Consider the following 27,122-nt stretch of genomic DNA (forward strand, 5'->3'; position numbering starts at 1 on the left):
ATGCCAAATAAAGGCTTACACGTAAACTTTCACTAGAATGAATTAGGTGATTGTTGGGTTTTAGCCTTAAAAGGTGAATTCAGTTTTGTGGGTCTGTGACGTGATCAGACTGTAAAAAGGATATGCATTCTTAATATTTTTTGATGTAGTCTTTCAAAGATACACTGTAAGTGGAGACATAAGAGGAAATACAGAGACACAGCATGTTTCTTAACAAGTAAAAGGGAAAAAAAAAAAACAACCCCTAACTGTAAACCCATAAATAGAAGTAAGATTCCAAATTATTTATTTATTTAAAAATGTATATACTGCATACAGGCGGTTTCCAAATCACATACATAAGATCTTGTTTCCCTACGATTTTTACACATATAACGTAGGCATGTCTGGACAACATCATAGACATGACATCCCCCCCCCCCCCCCCCGATATAAAATATCAATACATCAAGGCAAAACCACATTCACGTCAAATCAAATGATCGATTCTAAAGTAGATAGCCGGACCAATTCACATTAGCATGCAAAACAAGTCTAATACTATCAGTTCAAAAAAACAAACATGCTTTAAACATACATTACTGACAGGGAAATCTAAAGAGGTTATGATCAGAGGAATAAGCATTAGCATAGGAAGGCACTGGCAAATAATTGCATTTTCAGCATTTTCTTATAATTTATCCTCCCAATACAGAATCACAAAACGCCAGGCAGGGCATTCCATAATTGTACACCAGCCACAGATACCATTGATGCTCCGATCGTATCACGCACAGTCAACATTCTTCTCTCCAAACTTAGGGCTTCTTTCACAAAGGTGCGCTTGCGTTTTTAGCATGCGCGCTAGCCGAAAAACTACCTACCCCGCCTACTCAAGAGGCGGCGGTAGTGGCTAGCGCGCGCTTTTCCATGCGTTAAAGTCCTAACGCACCTTCATAAAAGGAGTCCTTAATTTCATCCCATTTTCAGAGCCAAGCTCTCTTTTCGGTTTATAAATTTCTAAAAAAATTCTTGTAAGATATTTGGAGAAGCCTGATAACAGGGTCTGATGTATAATCGCAACAATCGTATACTGCATTCTTTGCTGCATTGGTGACCAGTGCAGTTTCTTCAATTAGTTACAATACCCAGGAAAGTAATTTCTTTTCATGGGCAACAATAAAGATGTGGCATCAAGTAAAGACATACTGATGATGGACAGCTTACAAATAAAATAATACAAACAAAACAGAATGATTTGCCATGCCAGTAGTAAGATCCTTCTTTCATTCACACTCCCCACTTGTTATTCACTGTAATGTAATGTAATGTAATTTATTTCTTATATACTGCTACATCCGTTAGGTTCTAAGCGGTTTACAGAAAATATACATTAAGATTAGAAATAAGAAAGGTACTTGAAAAATTCCCTTACTGTCCCGAAGGCTCACAATCTAACAGAGAAGTGAAAAGTAGAGTTAGAGGAAAAATAAAAATAAAATAAACATTATAACAAGACAGCATTGATCTAAATACTTTGGAAGGTAGAAGAGAGGAGAGAAAGGAATAGAAGCAGAAGGGGGAGCCGTTGAACAGTAGAATTCTGGAGAAATTTAAATGATAGAAATAGAACAAAACAAAGACAAAAGGCAAAACAATAGATAAGATTAAAGATAAATCATAAGCTGGAAAGAAAAATAAAATAAAACTTTGTCTTCAATCCACGGTTTCAGCGTCAGTGATGAAGTGGAGCAAGTAAGTTTAGGAGGAGCGATTGACGTTTCCAGAAAGGGCTGTCCATTTCGTAGTGCCATTTAATAATCATCGTTCATTTCTACAAAAGCGTAGCGCGGTTTTTAACAACGACTCCGGCGCTCATAGAATTCCTATGAGCATCAGAGCGGTTACCGCCAAGGCTGGCGCTAAAAACCGCGCTACGCTTTTGTAAAGGGGGGGGGGTTAGTTTGCTAATATTCAGAAATTTGCTTGACATCACCTAACATACGAGGGGCCGCTGAAAAGTATCAAGAAAAGTGTGGAAGAACTTGTAAATTTTATGGCTCCACGTTATTCTCTTCTTGGTTGGGCTGAAAACTTTTCAGCGGCCCCTGGTCGTGCCTATCTATACACTTCCCCTTCCGTATTCGCGGTGATAGAGGAAAAACAACTCAGCGAATACTGAAAAACCGCAAATAACTTTTCACATGTTGTTCACGGTTTTCTGTTAAAAACCCTAGAGAATATGCTAAAACTGCGAATAACCTAACCTGTTCCTGTGAAGAAAGTAAAGCGATTTCCTCTGATGTAATTTGGAAGGGCGGAGCCTGCAAACAAAAAACAAACCGCGATGGGTGAAACCGCGAATACAGAGGGGGAAGTGTACATTTCTTCGTTCTGCTTCTGTTGAGATTCTTATTCTTTGGGAGCAGGCATTCTCTCATACACCCGTATTATTATAGTTCCACAGACCACAAGTTCAAATCTTGCCCTATGTTATTTCTTGTTTCTGAGACTTAGATGGCATTTATCTGGGATACATTTGTAGAGTATTAAACTGGGCAGAAGGATAATGATACAAGAGATGGCCAGTATTTGACAGCTTACCAAAACTGATAAGTAAGGTCATTAAGAAAAAGAAGTTAAACAATCTTATCTTACTAAATCAATTAACAAGACACTACCCTATCATCAGAAACAGAGATGAAAAGGGCATCCATTCATTTCATTAGACTTCAATGCATTTGACTGGCTGCTTTAGTTCATGGATGCTATTATCTAGAAAAAGCGGCAAAAACTCTCATAAGACTATTGTAAAGAAATGCCAAAGAAAGAACTTTTGCTTTAGGAATTAGTGCCAGAGGAAGACTCGGGCAGCTTTATGACAGCGAAGCCAAGCCGATCCAAGATGGCTCCAGGAACTCTGAATGGCATCTGACAGGAAACAGATCCTGCCCTTTGATTCACATGTAACTACTGGTAAGGAGGAAAATCAGAACAGCAAAAATCAGAGATACCACATTCACAAATAAATATAACTAACCAACAAAAATGGATATTTTTACTTAATTGTGAACTCCAAAGGTTGGTTTGGTCTCAGCTCTATTTTAAGATAAGAACATGAGAATTTCTGTGCTGGATCAGACCAAGGGTCCATCTAGTCCAGTATCCTGTTTCCGACAGTAGCTAGACTAGGTCACAAGTATCTGGCAGACTCCCAAAATGTAGCAAGATCCCATGTGACTTAATCTCAGGGATAAGCAGTTGCTTTCTCCAGATCTAACAAAATAGAGGTTTGTGCGCTTTCACCTCAAAGAATTTGTCCATACCCTTTTTTTTTTTTTTTTTAAACTCGGCTACATTAACTGTTTTTACCACTTGCTCCAGCAATAAATTCCAGAGCTTAATTTCTGTGAGACTTTAGCCATTCCACCAGAAAATCTACCTCCAATTGTTAGAGCTTACTACTTGAATATAAAGACAACACAAGCGGAATCCACACCTATAGAAACCCCAGTGGATAAAGCAATGGATATGAATTTGTTTTCATTTCTGGAAAACTCCCTTGAGGTTGTCACCCATAGAACTACCATGTTGTTGACTCTAGCCTTAGAAGAATAAATTCCCTATCACTCTCCATGTATTTTCATCATATATATGATAAGTTTTTGGAGTGTTCGAGTTTTTCCAGATTTAGCTCAGAGGACCCAGAGACGTAGGAAGGAGTTCTTGTCCTTGAGGTCAAGAACCCTGGCTCTGGGGGCTACATTTCTTGTTAAATTTCCTGCAAAGTGTTATGTATCTTTTCAAGATAAGAATTTTCTTTTCTTTGAGCCCAAACAACTTTTGGAATTTATTGGATCAAAAGAGAGAATGGTAACCATATCTAGTGATGTATGACCTGCCAGCTGGCTGTAATTCGGGAATCTAATGCCGTGGCCTTAATTAGTTAATCTGTTACTATTATTTAGAAGTTTATTTCTTTTCTTGATCTTTAAATTGTGGACTAAATAAGACATTATTACTTTTCTTTATAAGTTTCATTGAATATCATTACTGGATCTGTTGCATTGTGTAAAAGTAATGCTTGTATTTAAAATGGAAAATCTTATAAATAAATAAATTTAAAAAAAAAAATAAAAAAAAAATTCCAGAGCTTAAAGTTAGAATTTTGACCAGTTTGATGCAGAGTGCAAAACTCAATGAGCAACCCTGTCTGGACACAATTTGAGGAAGTGGAACTCTTAGAAGGAAGGAAACATTAGAAAGCATGGAAGCACAGAACACGTTAGAAGGGAAGGTTAACTATGATTGTGCAGACTTAAGGAAAACCTCTTGAAACCCACACTATTCTGAACCTGCAGTCCCCTAGCTTCAAACAGACAGTAGCCAAAGGATTAAAAATGTCAGATTTTCAAAGTGTGATTTGGACAGCGAGAGGACCACCAGTAAAAAGTAATTTAGAGAATGACACGGTGACAAAATTCATCACCGTTCCCGTCCCCGTGGATAACTGCGGGAAACCATCTTCATGTCATTCTTTAAGGAGAGAGGGAAGAATCAGAGTATGAATGGCCACAACCACTGACCCACAAGCTTTGCTTTGAAGAATGCTGATGTAGAAGGACAGAGGATGAAATAGACACTAGAAAATGACATGGGTTTATTTCCCGCGGTTATCCGCGGGGACGGGAACGGTGATGAATTTTGTCACCGTGTCATTCTCTAGTAAATATGTTTAGCTTGCGAGACATCTACTACAGTGTAAGCACAATCCAGCCGTCAGATAAAACTTAGGGATGGGAAACAAAATGCAAAACAGGTAGCGATCCCTAGACATTACTGCCACCAGAGGAGTCAACTTTTCAAAATGATTGGGAGTGCTAAACCCAAAGAAAATGACCTGGACACAGTCAAGGAGTATGTTCGATATTGGGGGTGCTCGAGCACCCACAGAGTTTGCCTCCTATGACTGCCACATAAATTGACCTGCTTCTCCAGCTAAGTCAGAAAATGAAAGTAGTTAAGCCTAGACCATTACTTTTAATCGCAATGTTAAAAGTACTGGGCATGGTATGTGTCTTTGAGGGGGAGGGGAATTTTTAACCATTACTATTTTTATGTTAAGTTGCAGTCAATGCTGTTTAATAATATTTCCAAGCAGAATCACATTCTGGGCTTGCTCCATAACTCTTAAGCCCCTAACAGAAGCAGGTCATGTTTATAGTTGGTTCCATTTAGTATTTATAGATCCAGTAAGGGAGTGTGGATGGTGACCTTTTTGCCTGGCCATTTCGAGTACACCATGACTGCAAGACACAACCCTGCAGCTTTTGCAGAGCATGTGAAAATGGCTAGATCCAAGGAAGAAAGACGATGACTTTCCCTCGGCTTTTGTAATGGAATACTAACATCCCTATGGCCCAATAACACGCCTGTGCTATTGTTTTTCCACCAAAAATAATGGGAGGACGGGAAGGTGAGGAGGGTGGTCGTGGCTGATATGTTGAGAGAAAGCTTTGTCCCGGAGCAAGAACTGGGACACACCTGCAGTACATCGGCCCCTCTGTTCATCCTTTGTAGACTTCGGGAAAGTAGCAATTTGTGTCAGGAGCTTAAAGCTGAGGGGTTAGCCCTGGGTTGCGAGTGTGATGGACGGCACTGTCTGACTGAATCTGTGAGACAGAAATATTCAGCCTATACAAACGGGTCTCTCTAACAACTGTCAAAAGGCAAAGGTTTCTGTCACTTGTCCTTCTCAGGCAAAACTTTACCATCAGCGTGAATATTCCCTGAGAACTATACAACCAGTTGTCCTAAAGTGTAGCTGTCAAACTCAGGGGGGGGGGGAAGAAAAAAAATCTCATTGTAATGTACTTCCTGTCTCCTCCAACCTGTAGCTTCCCGACTTCCAACTACTGTCTGGCTAGTTCACATACAATTTATCATCCCTAGTTAAATCTCCGGTGTGAGAGAATTCCCACTAAAGACTTATTTTTGACTTATCTCATCAAATAAAGGAAACCATATTTTAAAACCAGAGCTGTCAGAATGCCCACAGTTCTGTTGTTTCCTAAAAATGTACTCAATGCATAATTGGGGGGAAGGGAGGGGGAGAGCCACAATGCAAATAATCCTTTTCCAAGATACAGTGAAGGAGCCTGCATAATTTCAGGGGTGCTCAGCACTCACTGGAACCCAAAGAGCTGGTGCCCACGCTCCAACATACTTTAAGATAAGAATAATAGTAAAAAAACAACCCTAATAAATCAGAATGACTCCTTCCATGATAAACGTGCAAGCTTCAGAGAAACACTTGTATTATTGCCAGACCTTAAAAGCCCCACCAGGTTTTGCAACAAACATCACTGCACGCTTGACATCATACCATGATGGTAACAGCCGGGTGGCTCGCACTTCTTTCAACAGCCAACATCTGTAGTTCATGGCAGGCAGATCGATTTGGACCCCCCCCCCCCTCCCCGATTCAAGTGGCGGCTTTTTCGCTACAAAAACACGGGCATACTTACATCATCCCATTTAATGCACTTGGTGCCTTTCTTCAGATTGTCAGAGACGCAGACGGGTTTGAGCTGCAGCGCGTGAACCCCTGGCTGTGCCCCTGCCATTTACACACATTTATGCTTCACAGCGGGCAGATCGAGAGGAAAGAGGGAGGGGGGGGACCGAGCGATGCCAGAGATCGTCCAAGCGCGTTGCTTAAAACTGCGGCGGGATCCCACGCCGGGGTGGCCGATGCTCCTTGGCTGGCAGGCAGGGCGTGAAGCCAAACAGATGCGGTGGATCGGGGGTTGGGGGTGGGGGGAGAAAAATCCCAAACAAACCGCCGGGTGAGAAAAGCATGAAGAGGAGGAGGAAAGGCGAGTTGGGAGGGGGGGGGGAGGTCGCGCCGATCTTTGCACGCCTTGTCCTCCTCCGCGCGGTCCACCTCCCACGGCAAGCGCTGCACGCCGGCAGCCACACAGTGTCACGCGCGCACACACACACACATACGCCGGCGCACCGGCTCCTTCTCCCCTCGCGTCCCTCCCCGAACGCCGAGCGCAACTTTCCCACAGGGCGCAGCGACGCCTGCAGGTCCTGAGCCGGCACTGCACTTCTACGCCCGCCGTCTCTCCGGCTTTCGAAGTTTTTGCCGTCTCTCCTGGTGGATTTTACGGTGCGGCGGGGTTGCTGTCAATTCTTGCAAAACGAATTCCGCTTTAAAGTTTTTCCAAACCTCGCTGCAACATGAAATAAGATGACTTCCGCTATTCGAAATATATATATATATATATATATATATATATATATATATATATATATATATATATATTTTAACTCATTTAAAGATAACATTATGAAACATACCCCTGAGAATTAGCATAGACTAGAATCAAATCTATAAAGTATCAATACTAGAAACACTATTATCCAGGTTAAGAGAAGATTTATTGCGAGTTTGCTGTTGCATAGTAAGAGGATGGGAGTAATTTACAGAAAAACTGGCCTTTCCAAATGATATTAGGTTTGAAAAAGTGCAGCTTGAAAAAATGCAATTTTGCTTTAACTTCCAACTACAGGATTTCTATTTAAACTGAACCTCTATCTGGCGCAAAAGATATGACAGTGCAGCATAAGCCCACATGTTTTCTGTCCAATCACTCTGTTAGTTTCCCATGCACTACCATTGGGATTGTTGATCTTTACTTCCATTTTATTGACTGGGTTTTTTGTTGTTGTTGTTGTTATTGGTTTATTGTCTTTGTTCTGCCGTGCAATACGGCACCCTGAGTTTTAAAGACAGCAATGTGCTATCTATCTCATTTTAGGATTAAGAGTGATAACTCCCAATAACAACAAGCATCTCTTACAATCACAAAGCATAAGTAGCTTGAAGCTAACAGGGAGTTATTATTATTTAAACACAAGTTAAATATTAAAAAGGAAGAACGAGTTTTAGAACTGCCTTACCAGAGCAAAAGCTTTGAGGATACATTAGCTAGATCAAAAGGCAGAGTTCAGCAGGAAAATGTTCTATTCATATGTGGGTGCCTGAAGGAAATAAAGCAGAAGTAGAAACCAAGCAATGGTGCAGATCTGAAAGCAAAATAGGAGTTTGGAAAGGTACAGAGAACGGTTGATCAAAATGACAGAGGATGGAACAATTCCCCCTGCACAGGTTAGGGCTCCTCAGTAGAGAAATTCCACCCATCCCCGCCCGTCCCCGCCAGGATCCTCTCCGTCCCCACCCATCCCCGTCAGGATCCTCTCCGTCCCCACCCGTCCCCACCAGGATCCTCTCTGTCCCCACCTGTCCCCGTCAGGATCATCTCCGTCCCCAGCCGTCCCCGCAAGGAATTACCTCCATTCCCGCCCGTCCCCATAAAAATCAGCAATTACTTCATCAATTCCACAGTTTCTTTTGTGTTTGCACTGCTGTTTTCCTTGTGGAATCTCTTTGGTGGAACCCTTTTTTTGTTTTCTGTTCAGGTAATTAACTCATAAACCCCCCTATTTTACTAAGGCTGACGTGTCCATTATATTATATGGATGAACCCTGCTTCTAAAGCCTTCCATCCCCATGGGAGTCCCGTGGGCCAGAGGGGGGGTCCCCGTGGGAGTCCCGTGGGTTAAGGGGGGGATTCCTGCGATCCCCGTTCCTGCGCAGACCTCTACTCCTCAGTTTGGAGACAGCTGAGAGGAAATAGGATGAGTTCTATCACATATTAAGAGAATAGAATGTGAATTAGTTTATTACTTATGAGGTGGTCATATGTAGAACATTATTACGTGTTATGCCCCCTATGGATCAATATAAATGCCGTCTTTTCCTTAGCATGACCGGGATAGCCATGCAGATGGTAACCCAAAATTGGAAGAATTACGATCGTCTAAATTTCCCTTTCTGGTGGGCAAATCTGTGCTCCAGCTATAGATATGAAAAAATGAATGCCGATAGTTTGGGGCACAGTAATTTATTTAAATTGGTTAGGGGCCTGTTGACATCTTATATTACTTCACTATGGTAGGTCTTTGATTACGAGTCAGTTGTTGTTTATTTTCATACACATCCAGGGAGGGGTGGGAGGGGGGCTATTTCTGTCCTAATTTTGACCTTTGAGTATTTACACTTGGGGTGGGGGGGGAGGTTGAGAGGATATTATCAATTTGAATAGGGTAAGGTTATTGGGAAAATTTATATTTCTGTGTTTTATTGAATAATCATTGGGTGAGTGGGTGGGAAAAAATGGTTGGTTATATATATTTGTAAGTTGAAAGTACTTTATTGACTTATTATATGTTATATATTTGTGTATTGTACTATTGAAGCTTGGAAAATCAATAAAGAATTTTTAAAAAAAGAGAATAGAGGTAAATAAATGTGAATTAGTTGGTTACATTTTCAAACAAAAAAACAAAAAACAAAGACTGGTGGGGAACATGCTATGAGGTTAGTAGTCAGTAGTAGATTTAAAATAAATAAGGAAAACATTTTTTCCTCTTAAGGTAAAATTATGTTCTCACCTGTTAATTTTCTTTCCTTTAGAAGCAGCAGATGAATCCAGAGACAAGTGGGAATAGCTCACATCGACCAGCAGGTGGAGATAGAGAAACTGATTAACAGTTGGCTTTATAGCCTGGTATTCCTCCTGTCCATTCAGTTATGCTCCTTGCCCAAGCATCCCGAGATAGGATAATGAGCATCAAAAAAACTTCTTTCCAGTAGCGAATGCTTAAACCATAAATTCACAAATCTAACAACCAACAAGAACCGAACTGAAAATGCCACATAAGACACAGACAGATAGCCACAGAAGGGGTGGGGCTCTGGATTCATCTGCTGCTTCTAAAGGAAAGAAAATTAACAGGTGAGAACATAATTTTACCTTCCTTAGCAAAGCAGCAGATGAATCCAGAGACAAGTGGGATGTAGCAAAGCAAACCTTAATCCGGGTGGGAAGCAAACGCCGCCTCCGCAACAACCGAAGCCCAAAATGCCACTATTGCAGGCGCCCCCACATCCAAGCAGCAATGCGTAGAGAAAGCACGTTCGGTAGACCAAATAGTCGTGAGACAAATCTCCCCCAAGATAAAAACCTCCGGGCCGAGCTGAAGAGGTAGACCTTGCTCCAGCGGAATGGACATGCAGATCTTTCGCCCAACCGCTTCCCTGCCAGCCAGCAGGCATAAAGAATGTCCTTCTGTACCCATAGCGTGATGGAGGCTGCGGATGTCGCCATACATTGAAGGCGTCCCTGGAATACTACAAAAAAGGAGAAATAGATAACTAAAAGTTATCAGAAACCGAGCCCTCGGAGAAAGCTACTTACTGATCAAAAAATGCAGTGAAGAATAACACTGCTCCCCAGGTTACCTCCTAGGAAGTGGGAAGGAAAACTAAGTGTGACAGAAAGAAAGGATGACTCCCCTACAGAAGGAATAGTGGTACCATCCGAACTGACACCCTATATAACGGAAATCAGAAATAGGAATCCCCGCCGAAAACAGCCTGCACCCAAAAAGAAAACTGCAGAGCTGAAACCATGGCTACGAGAAGCAACATGAGCAACGGCACAGCCCCTCGGCGAGCCAAAAGACCAGGATGAAATGAAGCTGACATTACGCGATGAGCAAAATACCGAGCCCACGTAACAAGCTTACGTAACAAGCCAAGCCTGGCCCAGAAGTAAAAGGAAATTACACGCTAAGCGCTCGGCCATACACTCGTGCCCAAAAAGGAATTCTGGCGTGGTGCAGACGCTAAGAAGTACCCCAGAAAGGAAAAACATCCAAACGGAAGCAGAAGCCACAGGAGAAGACTTCCTTAACACCTGGACTAAAGAAGAAAAAATCTGCTTTTCACCACTTTTACACGTCAGTCACGACCTCTCCAAAAAGCAAGGTCGTAAAACTAAAGAGGTACATAAAAAATTCCAGGATATCGGACCCTAGGCGAGCCAAGCCCGAGATACCAGGAACTTCGTCATCCGGCTGGCGAGAAACCCATCAATACCGTAAGGAAGGACGGCGCCGCCAAGCCAGAGCTTCCGCAAATACAGTGCTCGGAAAGTGAGCTCGAGATGTCAGAACCAAGCTGACATCAGCCAGCGGAAAACACTGAAAAGGAGAATGCAGAGGCGAAAAAGTCTCCACACAGCAACCCCCTCTAACGCACACTTCCTAGGCCCGCTGAGAAAGCTAGGAAGTCTAGAATTGAGAGACGAGCCATGAGGACAGGCTCAGGAGATCTCATGTTTATAAAAAGAGTTAGAACGCCCGAGCCACAATTCTCAATATCCAGGCTGCAGAAAATGAAACAGACGATAAATGTGCCATGCTGAGAGTCCGTGAAGATCAAGTCTGTCTAAACTCATATCCTGATCCATAAAAGGATTTACCAACAGAAGATGAAGATGAGCGTACACCCAGTGAAGCAGAATAACTTCACCTTCCAACCGAAAACAACACCTACTGCCCAAGCTGTAGAGAAACACTCCCATCCTCATACTGACCAAAAGGAACCTCAGTGGCATTCCAGAAGAATAATTAGCAGCTCCAGACAGGCAGCCTGACCATGCTCAAGAGCAGAAGAATGTCCAAGGACAGAGGTGCCCCTGAAGACCAGACATCAGGATCTGAGGAAGGAAGCCAGCGAGCCCCCCCCCAAACCGACCGCCTAGAAAGGTCAGTGGACATGAGCAAGTCCAGTAAAGACCGAGTCATGTCTCGAAAAGAGAAATCACACTGAGCCATCAAATCACTCATAGCGGTGCATTAGGATCATACTAATAAATGTAGTCCTGAGATACTGGGAACCACTGACACTAAAACGACAGCTGAAGCAGCCGAAGGGAAAGCGAGCCGAAGCTCCTAGTGAGTCAGTAATCTGGATATATCTCCTGGCAGCGCAACAATTGTCAAACGTTCACAGATTCTAAAATGCCTGTGAATTTCAGGGTATGCGCCAAATCCAAAAGCGCCACTCCAAGGGAGGCAGGCCAACCTAGTGCCGAGTCCAAGTCCAACGAGACTATGAAGATCCTCTTCCAGGATGCGAGCAGAAATGTGTGACCCCGAGAACTAAGCCGCAGAATGGGATGCAGCCTGCTAATCTCATGGCCTTATGTGTGGCAAAGGCACTTCTTTATATAATTGGTATGCATCAAATGGCTTTTGTTGCTCAGAGGCACTCTTCCAATAATACTAGATAGGCTTTTCACATGTTATATCTAACAAAGGACTTACATGACCCGTCCTTCTCTGTGTCCTTAGATGCAGAGAAGGCTCTTGATCGGTTAGAATGGGCCTGCCCAATGCCCCAGTCTTGGCCCCCCATACATTCAGTGGTACCCCAAGAACTACAAGCACCGTCCTGAAGACCACAACCCCGTGCAAGGAAAACAGCAAACAGAGAGACTCCAAGAATTAACTGGAACCTGAGGAGAATGCAAAAGGAACCAACCTCACCTCTCCCTGATCCGGTAGCATAGTGACTACTCCCTCAAGTGAAAGCTGTATGAGGCCATGGGAGAAGTCAAGACCCCTTCAGAATGAAGCGCAAGAGGCCAGTAAACAGCAGTACGATCACTGCAGGAACAGGAAGAAGAAATTAAATTATCTTAGAAAAATATTCAAGGTTCGTAAAGTAATCCATGAAAACAGGATTAACTCTATGCAACGGGAGCGACAAGCCGGATGCCCATAGAGGGAATACGCAAGAGATGCAATCAAGATGCTGCATCTACCGCCCTCAGAACAACCATAGCAATTTAACAGGAATTAGACAAATGCGTTGTGACCTGCCCATATGACCGAATCCTGTCCGTGAGACAGCTGAAAGAGCTGCCAGCGGGCGTGTAGTTCAAAGTGGCCCAGGGAAGGCCAACGATGGGACATCCTGGACGTAGTCCTAGGAACGCTCTACAGAAAAAGAGAGGTATGCTCGAAGGAAATCGGAAATGGCGTCCCCAGACACAGTCAGGGCAGTATCAATGTAAAAAATTGCCAAATTACACAGTGTCACCCATGGGAGACTTCGAGAGATAGTCAAAGCGAAAAATCTGGACACTCTCCTGCGCCTGAACCCAACACAGTGTGACACGGCTTCATCCAACTCAGTACGGAGGGCAGCCGAAATCGGGAGAAGTATAGAGTCAAACCGCAAGCAAACGGGGCTGCAGAGAGTCCCCTAGGGTATAACGCAAGCGCGGCAAAACTTCGTAAGGTGTTGAACATATTCCAATTCCATATAAATGGATTTAACAGCTTTTTCTGGTTAATTAACAAGTCCCGATGCACCCGAAGCTGCAATGGGAACTGAACTCATACCCTCAGGGAGACGAGGCAGCTGCTCTAACCGGAAAAGCCACAACTCAGATATAAAGCAGTGTCATAGCACGCTTGGTATTAGTAGCTCTCATATGGTGGTGAACAGACTATGGCTGTGCTAGAGTTGTCTTTTTTTTTTTTTTTTTTTTTTTTTTTTTTTTAGGGGATAGGATTTGATAACCATCTTTCTGTGGTTGCAATTACAGCAGTTTACATATTATATACAGTTATGTATTTTGTACCTGGGGCAATGGAGAGTAAAGTGACTTGCCCAGAGTCAAAGGAAGCTGCAGCTAGCATTGAACTTGGCTCCTATGGCTCTCAGGTTGCTGTACTAACCATTAGGCTATGAGCCTGTTCTACAAATCAGAGCCCCCACACTGGGCCCCCCCAAAAAAACATGCAGGCCGGTAAAACCGCCCGCAACTACCGCCGCAGCGTAGCGACGGATGAGCCCAACTCAGCCGGCTCCCAGAGAACTACTGAACGCCGCGGCGCCCTCCCCCCCCCAGTGCAGGAGAGTCAGTCATTGCTCAGAAAAGACCACGGCTCTCAGTCGAAGAAGCAAACACCGCCGCGGCAAGCGGAAAACTGAAGCCACCATGTGACTTGCTCCACCGGCCAGACAACAACGTTCGCCCGTTTTGCCGGCCTCTTGCGACTGGGAGGGAAACCCCGAGAGCCAAGGAAGGCGAAGAGAGAAACCACAAAAAAAACCGCCGAAACAGACCACGAGAACGCCTCAGTGCGTCTGCCAGCATCGGAGCACCCATGTAATCTAACAGTCCATGGAAAAGGCCCGGGCTTTCAACCCTTTAGAACCCTGACCACAGCCGCGGCCCCTGCCGATCGACGGGTAGCCTCAGCAAACCATGGTGTATATGCGAGGGCACTCCCCCCCCCCGCCCACACAGGAACACCATGCGTCTCCTGTGTGCGGGAAGGCAGCAGCTACTCCAACTGAGCCCAACGCAGGGGTTCAGTGCACTCAAACATAGGCAAAAAACCAAGAGATGAGCCGCACCAACGAACCACTCACCAAAGCTCAGCGGCTGTAAATAAAGGAGACAACCAACAACCAGAAATTATACCCTGCCATTGCCATACTCACAACCCAGCAGACAAGGTTGCCAGACCTCGGCAGGAACAGCTTGAGCACCCCTGAGAGTACTGAAGCATGGAAAGCCACCGCAGTCTCTTTTCTTGTGTTTGTTTTTTTTTTTTTTAAGGAAAGAAGAAAAAACGAGAGACCCAGATAGACCCTCTATCAGAGGAGGGAGGGTGAGGCAGGGACAAGGGAGGGCCCAAGTGTAACCTCTAAAGCCGGCACCGTACAGCCGGACACCCCTGTCTCACTGAAGAGAAAAAATCTCAACAGGAGAAATAGAATCAATTGTGAGTTCACTGAAGAGAAACCTCAACAGGAGAATTCGAAATTCCAGCCACAGCCAGAATCCAGGAGCTATTGGAATAGCTCCAACCCCTGCTGGGAGATAGAGCAAACTGAATGGACAGGAGGAATACCAGGCTATAAAGCCAACTGTTAATCAGTTTCTCTATCTCCACCTGCTGGTCGATGTGAGCTATTCCCACTTGTCTCTGGATTCATCTGCTGCTTTGCTAAGGAATGCATAATTAGCTTCTGGAATTTGTTGCTGGAGGATGTGGTATAGTTAGGGTTAAAAAAAAAAAAAAAGGTTTGGACAAATTCCTGAAGAAAAGGTCCTTAAAACATTATTAAGATAGCGTTTGGGGGAAAACCATTGCTTATTCCTGTGGGTAAGCAGCAATAGAACCTGTTTTGGGATCCTGACAGGTACTTAGCCTTGAACTATTGAGAACAGGGTATTTATTACTGGGCTTAATGGGCCTTTACTCTGAACCACCATGGCAATTCTTACTTTCTTTAAGTAGGGGGGGACACTGAAAAGTTTTCAGCCCAGCCAATAAAGCTGGAGCAGTCTCCATCGAGGACTATACACTTAGGCCTAGATCAGGGGTAGGGAACTCCAGTCCTCGAGAGCCATATTCCAGTTGGATTTTTAGGATTTCCCCAATGAATATGCATTGAAAGCAGTGCATGCAAATAGATCTCATGCATATTCATTGGGGAAATCCTGAAAATCCGACTGGAATACAGCTCTCGAGGACCGGAGTTCCCTACCCCTGGCCTAGATTCATTAAACTCACCGATCTGGGCAATCCATGGCCGTGTCATGCCGGGCGACCAATTCACGAAACAGTCCCCATGTAAATTATCTGATCGGACGCACACGCCCCATGGATCGCTGCAAAGCGATCACAACGCATGCACAGACCATCCAGGTTGGCTCTAGATGCGATTTGCGCATGCGTTTGGTCTACGAGGTCATAACAAAGGGGGAGGGGTGGCTACAGTAATCGCTGGCCCAAAGGAATTTAAAAAAAAAGTTTCTAATTTTTAAATGCTTTCAGAGAATGAGCAGTGTGTGCGAGAGGCTATGTTTTGGGTAGAGTGGGTGCAAAGAGCAGCGGGGAATCATTGGTGTGTTGGGACATAGTGAATATGTTACTGTGTTTATGAGGTATAGTGATGTTTTGGTTGTTTTAGAGCAGTGGTTCCCAAACCTGTACTGGAGGACCCCCAGGCCAGTCGGGTTTTCAGGCTAGCCCTAATGAATATGCATGAGAGAGATTTGCATAGAATGTAAGCGATAGGCATGCATATCTGCTCCATGCATATTCATTAGGGCTATCCTGAAAACCCGACTGGTCTGGGGGTCCTCCAGGACAGGTTTGGGAACCACTGTTTTAGAGGGTTATTGGGGTATTAGATGTATGAGGGACAGAACACCCCATAGTGTGGTCCCGCTTTGAACCTGCCATAGTGCAGTCCCGCTTTAAACCCGCAAGTTAAAACCACGAGCTTGCAGAGAGGCAGGGCGGCAGAGAGCAGGGCACTTTTTGCACAAGGGAGATGTTTTATTTTTTATACTGGGATTTCAGGGCGACAGCAAGCAGGACAGTCGGCAAGGACGTGAGCGACTGGTCCTCAGCAATCACTTTTTTTTTTTTTGGATCGACAAGTCCCGTCGGCGTTCCTTCTTCTATTTAGTGAATTGCTGCCTTCCTACTTAATGCAGGCAATTTCCCCTCATTTGCATGTGCGGATCAGATCGGAGATTGATCGCACAGCTGTTTAGTGAACCGGGTCGGGAAACCATCGCAAAACCAACGGTGTATGAATGGTAAGTTTAGTGAATCTAGGCCAGGGGTGTCAAAGTCCCTCCTCGAGGGCCGCAATCCAGTCAGGTTTTCAGGATTTCCCCAATGAATATGCATGAGATCTATTTGCATGCACTGCTTTCCTTATATGCATATTCATTGGGGAAATCCTGAAAACCCGACTGGATTGCGGCCCTCGAGGAGGGAATTTGACACCCTTGATCTAGGCCTTAGTCCAGTGATTTTCCACTTTTTTCATTCCATCGGAAAAACATGGAAAATTGCTGGACTAAATGTATAGCCCTCAATAGAGACTGCCCCAACTTTATTGGTCGGGCTGAGAACTTTCCAGGGGCCCCTGGTATCAGAAGAAAACAACATCCATGAAGAGGTGAACCGAATAAATCAACCACTGGGAGTGGACTTCCTCATACTGTAAGTGTGATAAGGGAAGGGATGGTGAGTTTAGTGGTTCATAGACAACCCCGCGAAAGACAAAGGCGCGTGCCAACAACTGAGCGCAAGACGGAAGCGTGCGCTGAAGAAAATTTCAGTTTTTAGGGGATCCGATGGGGGGTTTTGTTGGGGAGCCCCCCCCCCAGTTTACTTAATAGAGATCGCGCCGGCGTTATGGGGGGTTTGGGGGGTCGTAACCGTCCACATTTTACTGTAAACTTAACTTTTTCCCTAAAAACAGGGAAAAAGTGATGTTTTCAGTAAAATGTGGGGGGTTACAACCCCCCAAACCCCCCCCAACGCCCCCACAACGCAGCGCGATCTCTATTAAGTAAAGTGGAGGGGTTCCCCCCCACGCCTCCCCGTCGGAGCCCTAAAAACAGTAATTTTGTGCGGCGCGCACCCCCACACTGCGCTCAATTGTCTGGGCGCGCCTTTGTCCCGGCGCGCTTTTGACCTGACACCGAGTTTAGCTCATACTTTTTTAAATATTAGCTTAAGGTCAGTTTCATTCTGGCACAGTATTTTTTTTCCCCTGTTCCCAGTTTACTGTCTAACCCCCTCCTTATACAAAAGTGCGCAAGAGGTTTTTTAGCACCAGCTGGTGCGCTCAATGCTCTGCGTTGCTCCGCCGCTCATAGGAACTCTATGACCCATCAGAGCAGTGCAGAGCATTCAGCATGCCAGCCAGCACTAAAAAAACCTCTTGTGTATTGTTGTAAAGGGGGCAGGGGTAAATTTGTATCTGAGGGACTGGAGAGTTACTTGACTTGCCCAAAGGAGTGGTGTGAAGGCTGTCTAGCCATTAGGCTAAAATCTGTTGACATGACATCCACCTGAAAGCACTGCAGCAAACACTGCAGATAGTATGGCTGAGCTCTGACAATGTGGTCATAAGCACTGACAGTCAAACTTACTGGCAATTCATTTGATAAACTTTGGCATGGGAGGTCTGCAGGTGCCAGTGAAAGGGCAGCATCAGCACATAGTGAAAGGGGAAGCCACAGATGGTTGGGATGTCCATTTTCTTTTGATTGAGTTTTTGTTTTTATCATGTGCACCAAATAATGTGCTAAAGTGTAAATTTTATTTTATTTTTTTTTAATGGGATTTTTGTGTGTGCGTTTTAGTGGTTGCTATTTGACATTCGTGAAACAAACCAAAAGAATGATCCAACAAATCTGCAGTGAGGAGTCAAATGACGACAACGAGGAAAAAGCACTGCAGATGTGATGCACAAGGTACAAAATCTTTAGTGGGGAAGATATAATGAAGCAATCCAAATGATGGCTCTCATGTATGAAGACACAGGACCAGACAGAGTTGTAGCAGGACAGGAGCTCTACGTTGTCAGTTATTCACGGATTACCCATGTTATTTGTTTTTCAATAAAGTTCTCTATATCCCGGACCCCTACGGAAGGAGTGTTTTCTGAAACGTGGACCATGTCGGGTCCTGTGTCTTCATACATGAGAACCATTATTTGGATTGCTACATTGTATTTTCTCCACTAAAGATTTTGTACCTTGTGCATCGCATCTGCAGTGCTTTTTCCTCGTTTTCCTGGTTTGACATTCATGCACATAGCCCAAGCTAAAACAGAGCAAAGCAAAATATATTTCTTTCAGATGAGGATTGTTGACGCCTCCTTGCTAGCTCTTCTTCTATCCAGCTGCAGGAACAGCTGGAGGGAGCTGCTGTAGTCTAGAAGCTGCCAATGAGGAAGGCAGGTGCAGCAGACTGACACTGCCAAAGGAAGTTAGAGTCAGATAACTTTATTGGCATGACAATTTGACCTATGTTGCAGCAGTTAAGGTACAAAAAGACTGAGGTACTGGGAGAGGAAAGGAAGGGTTGAAAAGAATGGAAAGGGGTCACTAGTTAGGAGAGAATGCTGCTCTGAAACACTGAAAGAGGCAGAAAGGAACTGGGTGATGGGGATAGGGACTAATAGTGGAGCTGTGAACGGAGGATTAGAAACAGGTTGCAAGGGTGAATGGGATTCAGGAAGAGAGCCTGGGCTTTGAGGGGAAGGCTGTTATCAAAAGGAGACGATCTGAAAGAGAGAAAGAAGAGCGGGCAGAGGGGACACAAGCTGCAGACAGAAAGAGGTAAAGAGTAACTGTGTGGAACTGGGAAAAAGCGGCTTGGTGGAGAGAACAGACATGAAGGTGAGTAAGGCTAGAAGAAAGTGAGATGAAAGAAGCTGAAGAGAGAAACCATGAAGTTTTGTCCCTGCCCCATCCCCACAAGCTCTGTCTTTGTCTGTACAAGCCTCAAACACTTTAAAATCATAAGTGTTCAAGGTTTATGCCGAGCTCTATCCTTATACAGAAGATGCGGTATACAAGCTTAAGATTTAGTTTAGTTTAGTCTTAGGTGCCACTTTGGTCCATACAATGTAAGACTTAAAAACCTAGTCTACATTACAGATGCCTAAGTTTTAAATTATTAAGACATGGGGGAAGCCACTGCTTGCCCTGGATCGGTAGTATGGAATGTTGTTACTCTTTGGGTTTTGGCCAGGTACTAGTGACCTGGATTAGCCACCGTGAGAACAGGCTACTGGGCTTCATGGACCATTGGTCTGACCCAGTAAGGCTTGATTCTATGATTGATAAGAGATAGACACCTATATTATAGGCACCAATCATTTTAGATGCCATTTACAGAATTTCCTCCCGATTGCTTTTGGTATGGGCCCTAAAGTGATGAACTGGATTAAAAGCTGGTTAAATGGAAGGGGACAAAGGGTAGTGATAAATGGAGTCTGATTAGTGGTCTTTGTCATAAATTGTATGGGGACAGACTTAGGGATCTTAATATGTATAAGAATGGCCTTACTGGGTCAGACCAATGGTCCATCAAGCCCAGTAACCCTAGTACCTGGCCATAAGCCAAGGAGTAGCAACATTCCATGTTACCAATCCAGGGCAAGCAGTGGCTTCCCCCATGTCTTTCTCAATAAGATTAGACTTAATCTCCAGGAAATTATCCAAACCTTTCTTAAAACCAGCTATGCTATCCACTCTAACCACAAACTCTGGCAATGCATTCTACTCCCCTCAGCCATCTGTTTTCCAAGCTGAAGAGCCCTAACCTTTTTAGTCTTTCCTCATACAAGAGGAGTTCCATCCCCTTTAGCATCTTGGTCGCTCTTCTTAGGAGAGGAGGAGATGATGGATGCTGTGGATGGGCAGACCCAATGGGCTGTTTGGCCTTTATCTACTGTTATGCTTCTAGATATTATTTATGTATTCAGTTTTCGATATTGTTGTCCCAGGGGAGCAGAGAATGGGTTACATGAATGTATGCAGGTACTCAAGCATTTTCCCTGTCTGTCCCAGAAGGCTCACAATCTATCTAATGTACCTGGGGCAATAGGGGGATAAAGTGACTTGTCCAGAGTCACAAAGATCAGTGTGGGTTTGAACCCAGAACCTTAGGGTGCTAAGGATACACCACACACTCCCCCACCCTGCTATCCAGGTAATGCTTTTCTTTACACAACTATGGAATTTTATACTGTCATGTTTTGTTATGTATGACTTTTGGTTATTCAATTAAATTATTTTTAGCTTGCCTAGCCCCAATACAAGGTGGGATACAATAAAACATAACAGCATAAAAACGTACTTCTATACCACAATACTGTTAAGTTCAATGCCGAATGATGCATGTAGACCTAAAATTGTTCACAAGTATTTCTATCCTTCCTTCTCACAATCTGTAAATGATCGCAAAGAAAAGGTTGGGTTATCAAATTTTTGTACCTTTCGAATAGAATATACTGGAAGAAATTCAGGGGACAGAGAGCTAACCTCCTCGAGTCTACCATACAACAGATAAAATATCAAAATCATTAAAAAAATACATTGTGCCAAATAGCTTAAAATTGAATCAAGCAACAATGGTGCTATAAAATCAGAGCCATGCAAAGTTGCCATGCATCAGATACATCAAATAATACTGTGCATTGAAATAGCAAATACAAAAAAAAAAAAAAAAATCTATCATGATATTCTTATTTTGTGAACTGAAAAAAAAAAAAAAAAAAACCAGTTCATGGAATTCAGTTTCTTTCATCCTTTCACTTTAGAATTAAAAAAAAAAAAAAATGAAAAATGGATTCCTACCTAATTTTAAGTATAGCAAGAGTATAGAATGTGTGTTTGAACTTGATGAAGGCAGGTACATAACACAAATCATAACTTACTCAACAACTTATGGTGCATGATGAATCCAGCTTTTAAGAGTGCCTCTCTCATACACAGCTTGCTTTCATACTTTCTAACAGTAATGATATGTGTTTTTTCTTTTGCTTTCTCAAGAAGGAAATGTTCTTCAGAATAAATGATATTTACTTGTTCATATGGCAAGGGCTTTAAGAAAAGATTTGCTAAGTAGAATTTGCAGTGTCTCTGGATTTGTATATAAGTCCACGCAAAGATGGGGTGCCAGGTGTTCAAGGAGTGTCAGGATGGGGTGCCAGGAGTTCGGGGAGTGCTGCAGTTTGGAGTGGGGTGTCGGAGTTTGATGGAGCCTGGCAGCAGGAAGGAGTGGGCATCCCTCCTGCCGATTGTGCTGAGGACAGGTACAGGGGTCTCTGTGTAGCGGACTGTGGGATCGGTGAGTATGAGGGGGGGGGGGAGAGAGGAATTGGATTTTCCTGCTGGTTCAGCTGATCCTAGCAGGGGAATCCCCCATCAGCTGAGCTGGCAGGACTCACCAAAACCGGCTCAGCTGATCAGGATTCCCCTGCCACAATCAGACAACGTTGTTGGGTATATCTACAAAACTTGCTTTTGTGCATTTTTCATGTGGACGTTTTTATTTTTGAAAATGGCCAAAAAAGTTAAGACATCCTTATGACCAAAATGTCTACATAGGAGATTTTCAAAAATAAAAGATAGACGTCTGGCTGTTTTGAAAATGGACATTTTCTGTACTGGATTTCAGGACATTTTTTCCAAAATACATAGTAGATGATGGCAGATAAAGACCTGAATGGTCCATCCAGTCTGCCCAACCTGATTCAATTTAAATTTTTTTAATTTTTTCTTCTTAGCTATTTCTGGGCAAGAATCCAAAGCTCTACCCGGTACTGTGCTTGGGTTCCAACTGCCGAAATCTCCGTTAAAACCTACTCCATTACATCTAAACCCTCCCAGCCATTAAAGCCCTCTCCGGCCCATCCTGCCCCAAACGGCCATATACAGACCATGCAAGTCTGCCCAGTACTGGCCTTAGTTCAATATTTAATATTATTTTCTGATTCTAGATTCTCTGTGTTCATCCCACGCTTCTTTGAACTCCGTCACCGTTTTCTTCTCCACCACCTCTCTCGGGAGCGCATTCCAGGCATCCACCACCCTCTCCGTAAAGTAGAATTTCCTAACATTGCTTTTGAATCTACCACCCCTCAACCTCCAATTATGTCCTCTGGTCTTACCATTTTCCTTTCTCTGGAAAAGATTTTGTTCTACATTAATACCCTTCAAGTATTTGAACGTCTGAATCATATCTCCCCTGTCCCTCCTTTCCTCTAGGGTATACATATTCAGGGCTTCTATTGAAAATGCCCCTCTGTGTTTTTGAATGTACTTTTGGAGGGGGAGGTTTTTTTTGCCGGCGATTACAACTAAAGCAAAGAATGGTTCACCAGTGTGGTGGATAGCTCCTTGTCTGAGGTTTTTCCTACCCCTTTTATAATGGTATAGCACTGATCACTGCGAGTGGGTTTGTAATATTTATAGTAATATTTGTGCCAGTCATGGAACACCAGTTGTTACGACCCGCGAGTATTGCAAGGTGGCCAGAACAATTAAGGCTCCTTTTACTAAGGTGCGCTAGCGCTTTTAGCGCACGCTACATTGCTGCTCACGCTAACCCCGCGTTATGCACCAAAAACTAACGCCAGCTCAATGGAGGCATTAGCGTCTAGCGCGCGTGGCATTGCAGTGCGCGCTACACGTGCACTAAAACTGCTAGCACAGCTTAGTAAAAGGAGTCCTTAGTTTAACTACCCGAGAAGAGGTAATTGTGCATTTCTGTGGGAAGGAAACAAGGGCCCATCTTAAAAAGTGAAATTGCGTTTGAAAACGCTACACAAGCTAAGCAAAACCTATTGGTGGATTGGGACGGCGATATCACATTGCACTGCCATAGCTATAAAGGGACCCTTTTACTGAAGTGTGCTAAAGTCTAAGTGCATGCTGATGTTTGGCTCAATCGCTTCTTATAAATTCTTAAAGGCATCTGAAATCTAGAATGAACTCAGGGAAATCCCCTTCCCCCCTCTCCCATGTATAGAAAATGACATTACTCAACCATTAATATAGGGAATATATGAAAATTGTAATTATAAGTCCTGCACCCACCAACTATAGGATACGTGAATTTGCTTTTACAGCGGTGATGGTTTGAAACACCGAGAAGTGTGGTGATGCTGATGGCTATCATCTGGGTCCCGAGTTTCCTCCAAGAACAGGCGACATCTCTGGCAAGGTAATCTCCACCGCTGCCGCACATGATGCGAGATCCTCAGAGGTAGACCCTTCGGAATGGGGGAGGAGTGAAGATGGTGTCGGGTACCCTGCGGGAACGGGCTCCCAAACCGACCGTTGGTCTGAGCGTCGGACTGCAGCTCTCCTCTGTCGGCTCTCCCCTGCTGGAATGGGGGAGGAGTGAAGATGGTGTCGGGTACCCTGCGGGAACGGGCTCCCAAACCGACCGTTGGTCTGAGCGTCGGACTGCAGCTCTCCTCTGTCGGCTCTCCCCTGCTGGAATGGGGGAGAAGTGAAGATGGTGTCGGGTACCCTGCGGGAACGGGCTCCCAAACCGACCGTTGGTCTGAGCGTCGGACTGCAGCTCTCCTCTGTCGGCTCTCCCCTGCTGGAATGGGGAGGAGTGAAGATGGTGTTGGGTACCCTGCGGGAACGGGCTCCCAAACCGACCGTTGGTCTGAGCGTCGGACTGCAGCTCTCCTCTGTCGGCTCTCCCCTGCTGGAATGGGGGAGGAGTGAAGATGGTGTCGGGTACCCTGCGGGAATGGGCTCCCAAACCGACCGTTGGTCTGAGCGTCGGACTGCAGCTCTCCTCTGTCGGCTCTCCCCTGCCGGAATGGGGGAGAAGTGAAGATGGTGTCGGGTACCCTGCGGGAATGGGCTCCCAAACCGACCGTTGGTCTGAGCGTCGGACTGCAGCTCTCCTCTGTCGGCTCTCCCCTGCCGGAATGGGGGAGAAGTGAAGATGGTGTCGGGTGCCCTGCGGGAACGGGCTCCCGATCTGGCCACTAGTGAAACTGGCAGTTATCTTATTTATTTAGTTTTTATTTATTGTATCTTTAATGCATCATTTTTGTAAACCGCTTAGAAACCTCACGGTTATTAGTGGTATATAAGAATTAAATTAAATTAAATTAAAATTCATCATATCGCTTGCTTCCAATATATGTGAGAGTCTTAAGGTTCTGAGCACTTCTTTCACTCCCCCCCCTCCCTTTTACAAAACGCAGTTTTTAGCGCCAGCTGTGGCGTTAACAGCTCTGATGCTCATAGGAACTCTATGCTATACCATCGTGGCCAGCACTAAAAAACACTTTATGGTTTTGTATTTGTTTGGAGTGATTTTGTGGGGCTTTGTATTACTTCACAGTATGCCCGATACTGGATTTGGGATTTAGATTTCGTTCGTGCCTGTTTCAGTTGTAGCTCAGTGAGAGTTTTATCAAGATACAGTAGATATTTTTCTTGTCCCCGGAGGGCTTACAGATCTGTGCTATAGTACTTGTATATATTTCCAGAATACTGCAAACATTGTTCTGTTTAATGTGTTATGTTTTCATTTTTTGGGCACCTAATTCCTGGATAGTATTCGGTGAACACAGAGTTCAGTGTATTAAAGAGGTTCTGGGGAGACAGCTGATAAGCTGCACCACACTAGAGCCACACAGTGAAGGATTCCTTCTTTGCAGTCTTCAAAAGTGTTTCTCTATCCTTGTACTGTTAACATAGGTGTTGCCTCCCCCTACTGAAAGGGTTTTAACTTGTTCCATTCTGTTCTACTCCACCCCAGCTCCGCCCATACTCTGATACTAGACCCACACCATAACCTCATCTAACCCCTTCTACTTTAGCTTCCCCAAACTGCTCAGTCACTGACCACCTATGGTAGGGAGAAGATGCCTGGCCGGTTGAAGAGGCCCGCCCTCTTATAGAGCATAGGGCAGCAGTCCAATAGGACCCGCTTTCTGCTGAGGGGAGGGCGACCCAGGAGCACTCGATCTGTGCTGCTGAGGAGGCATTATTTTTGGCTGAAACTCAGTGGCAAATGTTGGCTGTTGGTTCAATTTTGATCGAGACCGAGAATACTGGTTTTGGTTGCCCTCTACTCTACTTCCTTCTCCATTTATCTTCCTTCTGTCCTGTAAACCACCTAGATATGCTTTTCTGTGGTAGAATATCAAAACTTGAACCATTTTTCAGATCTAGAAATGCGAGTGCCAGCAATTACGCAGTTAAATCGTATTTTTAAACTTTTTCTTCATTTTGGAGCAGGCAGTGGTGAAGTGAAGGAGGTTGGCATCTGGGGCAGTGGTGCCCAGCATCTCTGTACTGTGCAGGCCCAACTCTTCCCCGCCGCTTGAACGCCACCCCCCCAACCTCTTGAAATGTTTGCCAGCATAAGCAGCATCTTTCACATGCTGCTTGTGCTGGCCTTGGCTACGTGGACGATGTTGTTGAGAGCGTTTTGGCTACCTGGATCACGAGATAATTTTCCAAGGGCTACTGATGGTGCACATCTATCAAAGAAGGGAAGAAGTGTCTTCTTGGCTAATCTACTGAAGAGGGTTTTAAACTAGAAGTTCTAGCCACCACCAGAGTCTCTAGGCAGGATTCAACAATGCCCCTAGTGGCCACAACATAAAACAATCCGGGCGTGTGACTCAGAAAGGAGTCAACCCTGCAGGGAATGAAATACCATATAAAAGAAACCCCACAAACTTCCAACAGCAATAATTCTCCAAAAAGAATAGTTTTAATAGTCAGAATGTGCCAAGTCAAAATGAAATGTAATTTCCAAAAAACAAAAAAACTTCAGGGGAAAATCCTGTGTAGTGCTCAGGATTTCTCCACACAATTCATTTAACTCCTACTGTATTTTGTCACCCCAAACAGTTTCTTCTCCACAAAGTTCTTTACCCTAGCATGTACACTGCAGGTTTCAGGTAAGTCCAGCTCCTTAGCTGTAACAGTCCCAGCGTTCAAACAATCCAAATATGAAAGCCTCCAGCTATTACAGCACTGCTGGGGTCAGGAGAAGTGCCTCAAGTTTGCATTAAAAAAAGCACAAAAACAGCTTTCCAAAATCCCACTAAAGGCACTCCCAGCTTCCTATAAGCATGAGCTGAGAACAAAAACAGCAAACAAAAATCCACAGTTCTGGCATTCCATGAAAAAGGCAAACAAACATATCCTCAGCAAAAATAGGAAAAAGCAAAAACTCACAGTGCTCCAATCAATCACAGTTCTCCAGGCAGTCCTTGCAAATGGCAGCCAAACCCACCTCCATCAGTTCAGGTGGTGCAAATAATTCTTCAGAAACCAGCTCTCCCTGAAGCTCCATTGGCAACTCTTGGTCTGCTGCTGCAAACTCTGGACTGGACCCAGATTCCTCTACTTCCATCAGGTCTAAGGCATTACCTTCACTTGAGCCTGCAACCTCTTCCTGAGGGAGAGACCTGTGCTACCTCCCTAACAGCCTCAGTCAAATTCACATGGTTTTCATGTGGGGAGCCACCCTACCCTGGCTGACCTGGATCTCCCCTGGGTCTCTCTTTGGCTCCCCCAGTGGCTATTAGGGAGAATGCCTGCCTTCCTAGAAACAGAACTAGATTTAAAACCTGTGTTGCTAGATAAGTTTACAGTAGGGCCGTGACTAGGGAGGGTTTCCATCTCCACCCAATCAGGGTCCAACCAGTCACCAGGCCGTTCTCTCTGGCCCTGTGGTTTAGCCTGTGAAACTCGCTTTCTGACTTTACTCCCACCTTTTTTTTTTTTTTTTTAATAATTTTTATTGATAAAGCAGCCAACAGCAAGACAAGAAACAGAAACTACATCCAGTGGCGTACCTAGCATATGTGACACCCTGGG

At 44.4% G+C, this 27,122-nt stretch overlaps 1 protein-coding gene across 8 annotated transcripts in view; it reads right to left on the bottom strand.

Moving 5' to 3' along the window:
* Positions 1-26,736, bottom strand: part of PLCB1 (phospholipase C beta 1) — a 1,208,816-nt gene extending 1,182,080 nt beyond the window's left edge. For 3 of the 8 annotated variants that reach the window (XM_033937380.1, XM_033937379.1, XM_033937388.1), the window contains exon 1: positions 26,536-26,736. In XM_033937380.1, the coding sequence (XP_033793271.1) occupies positions 26,536-26,655 (120 nt within the window). In that variant the 5' untranslated portion in view covers positions 26,656-26,736. Of the gene's footprint in view, positions 1-6,506; positions 7,029-26,477 lie in introns of those variants that run through there. The other 5 variants (XM_033937383.1, XM_033937382.1, XM_033937384.1 and 2 more) reach the window with 3 other exon arrangements.
* Between the last annotated feature and the right edge of the window lie 386 nt (positions 26,737-27,122).

The sequence above is a fragment of the Geotrypetes seraphini genome, chromosome 3 (assembly GCF_902459505.1).
Source record: "Geotrypetes seraphini chromosome 3, aGeoSer1.1, whole genome shotgun sequence".
Taxonomy (NCBI): Eukaryota; Metazoa; Chordata; class Amphibia; order Gymnophiona; family Dermophiidae; genus Geotrypetes; species Geotrypetes seraphini.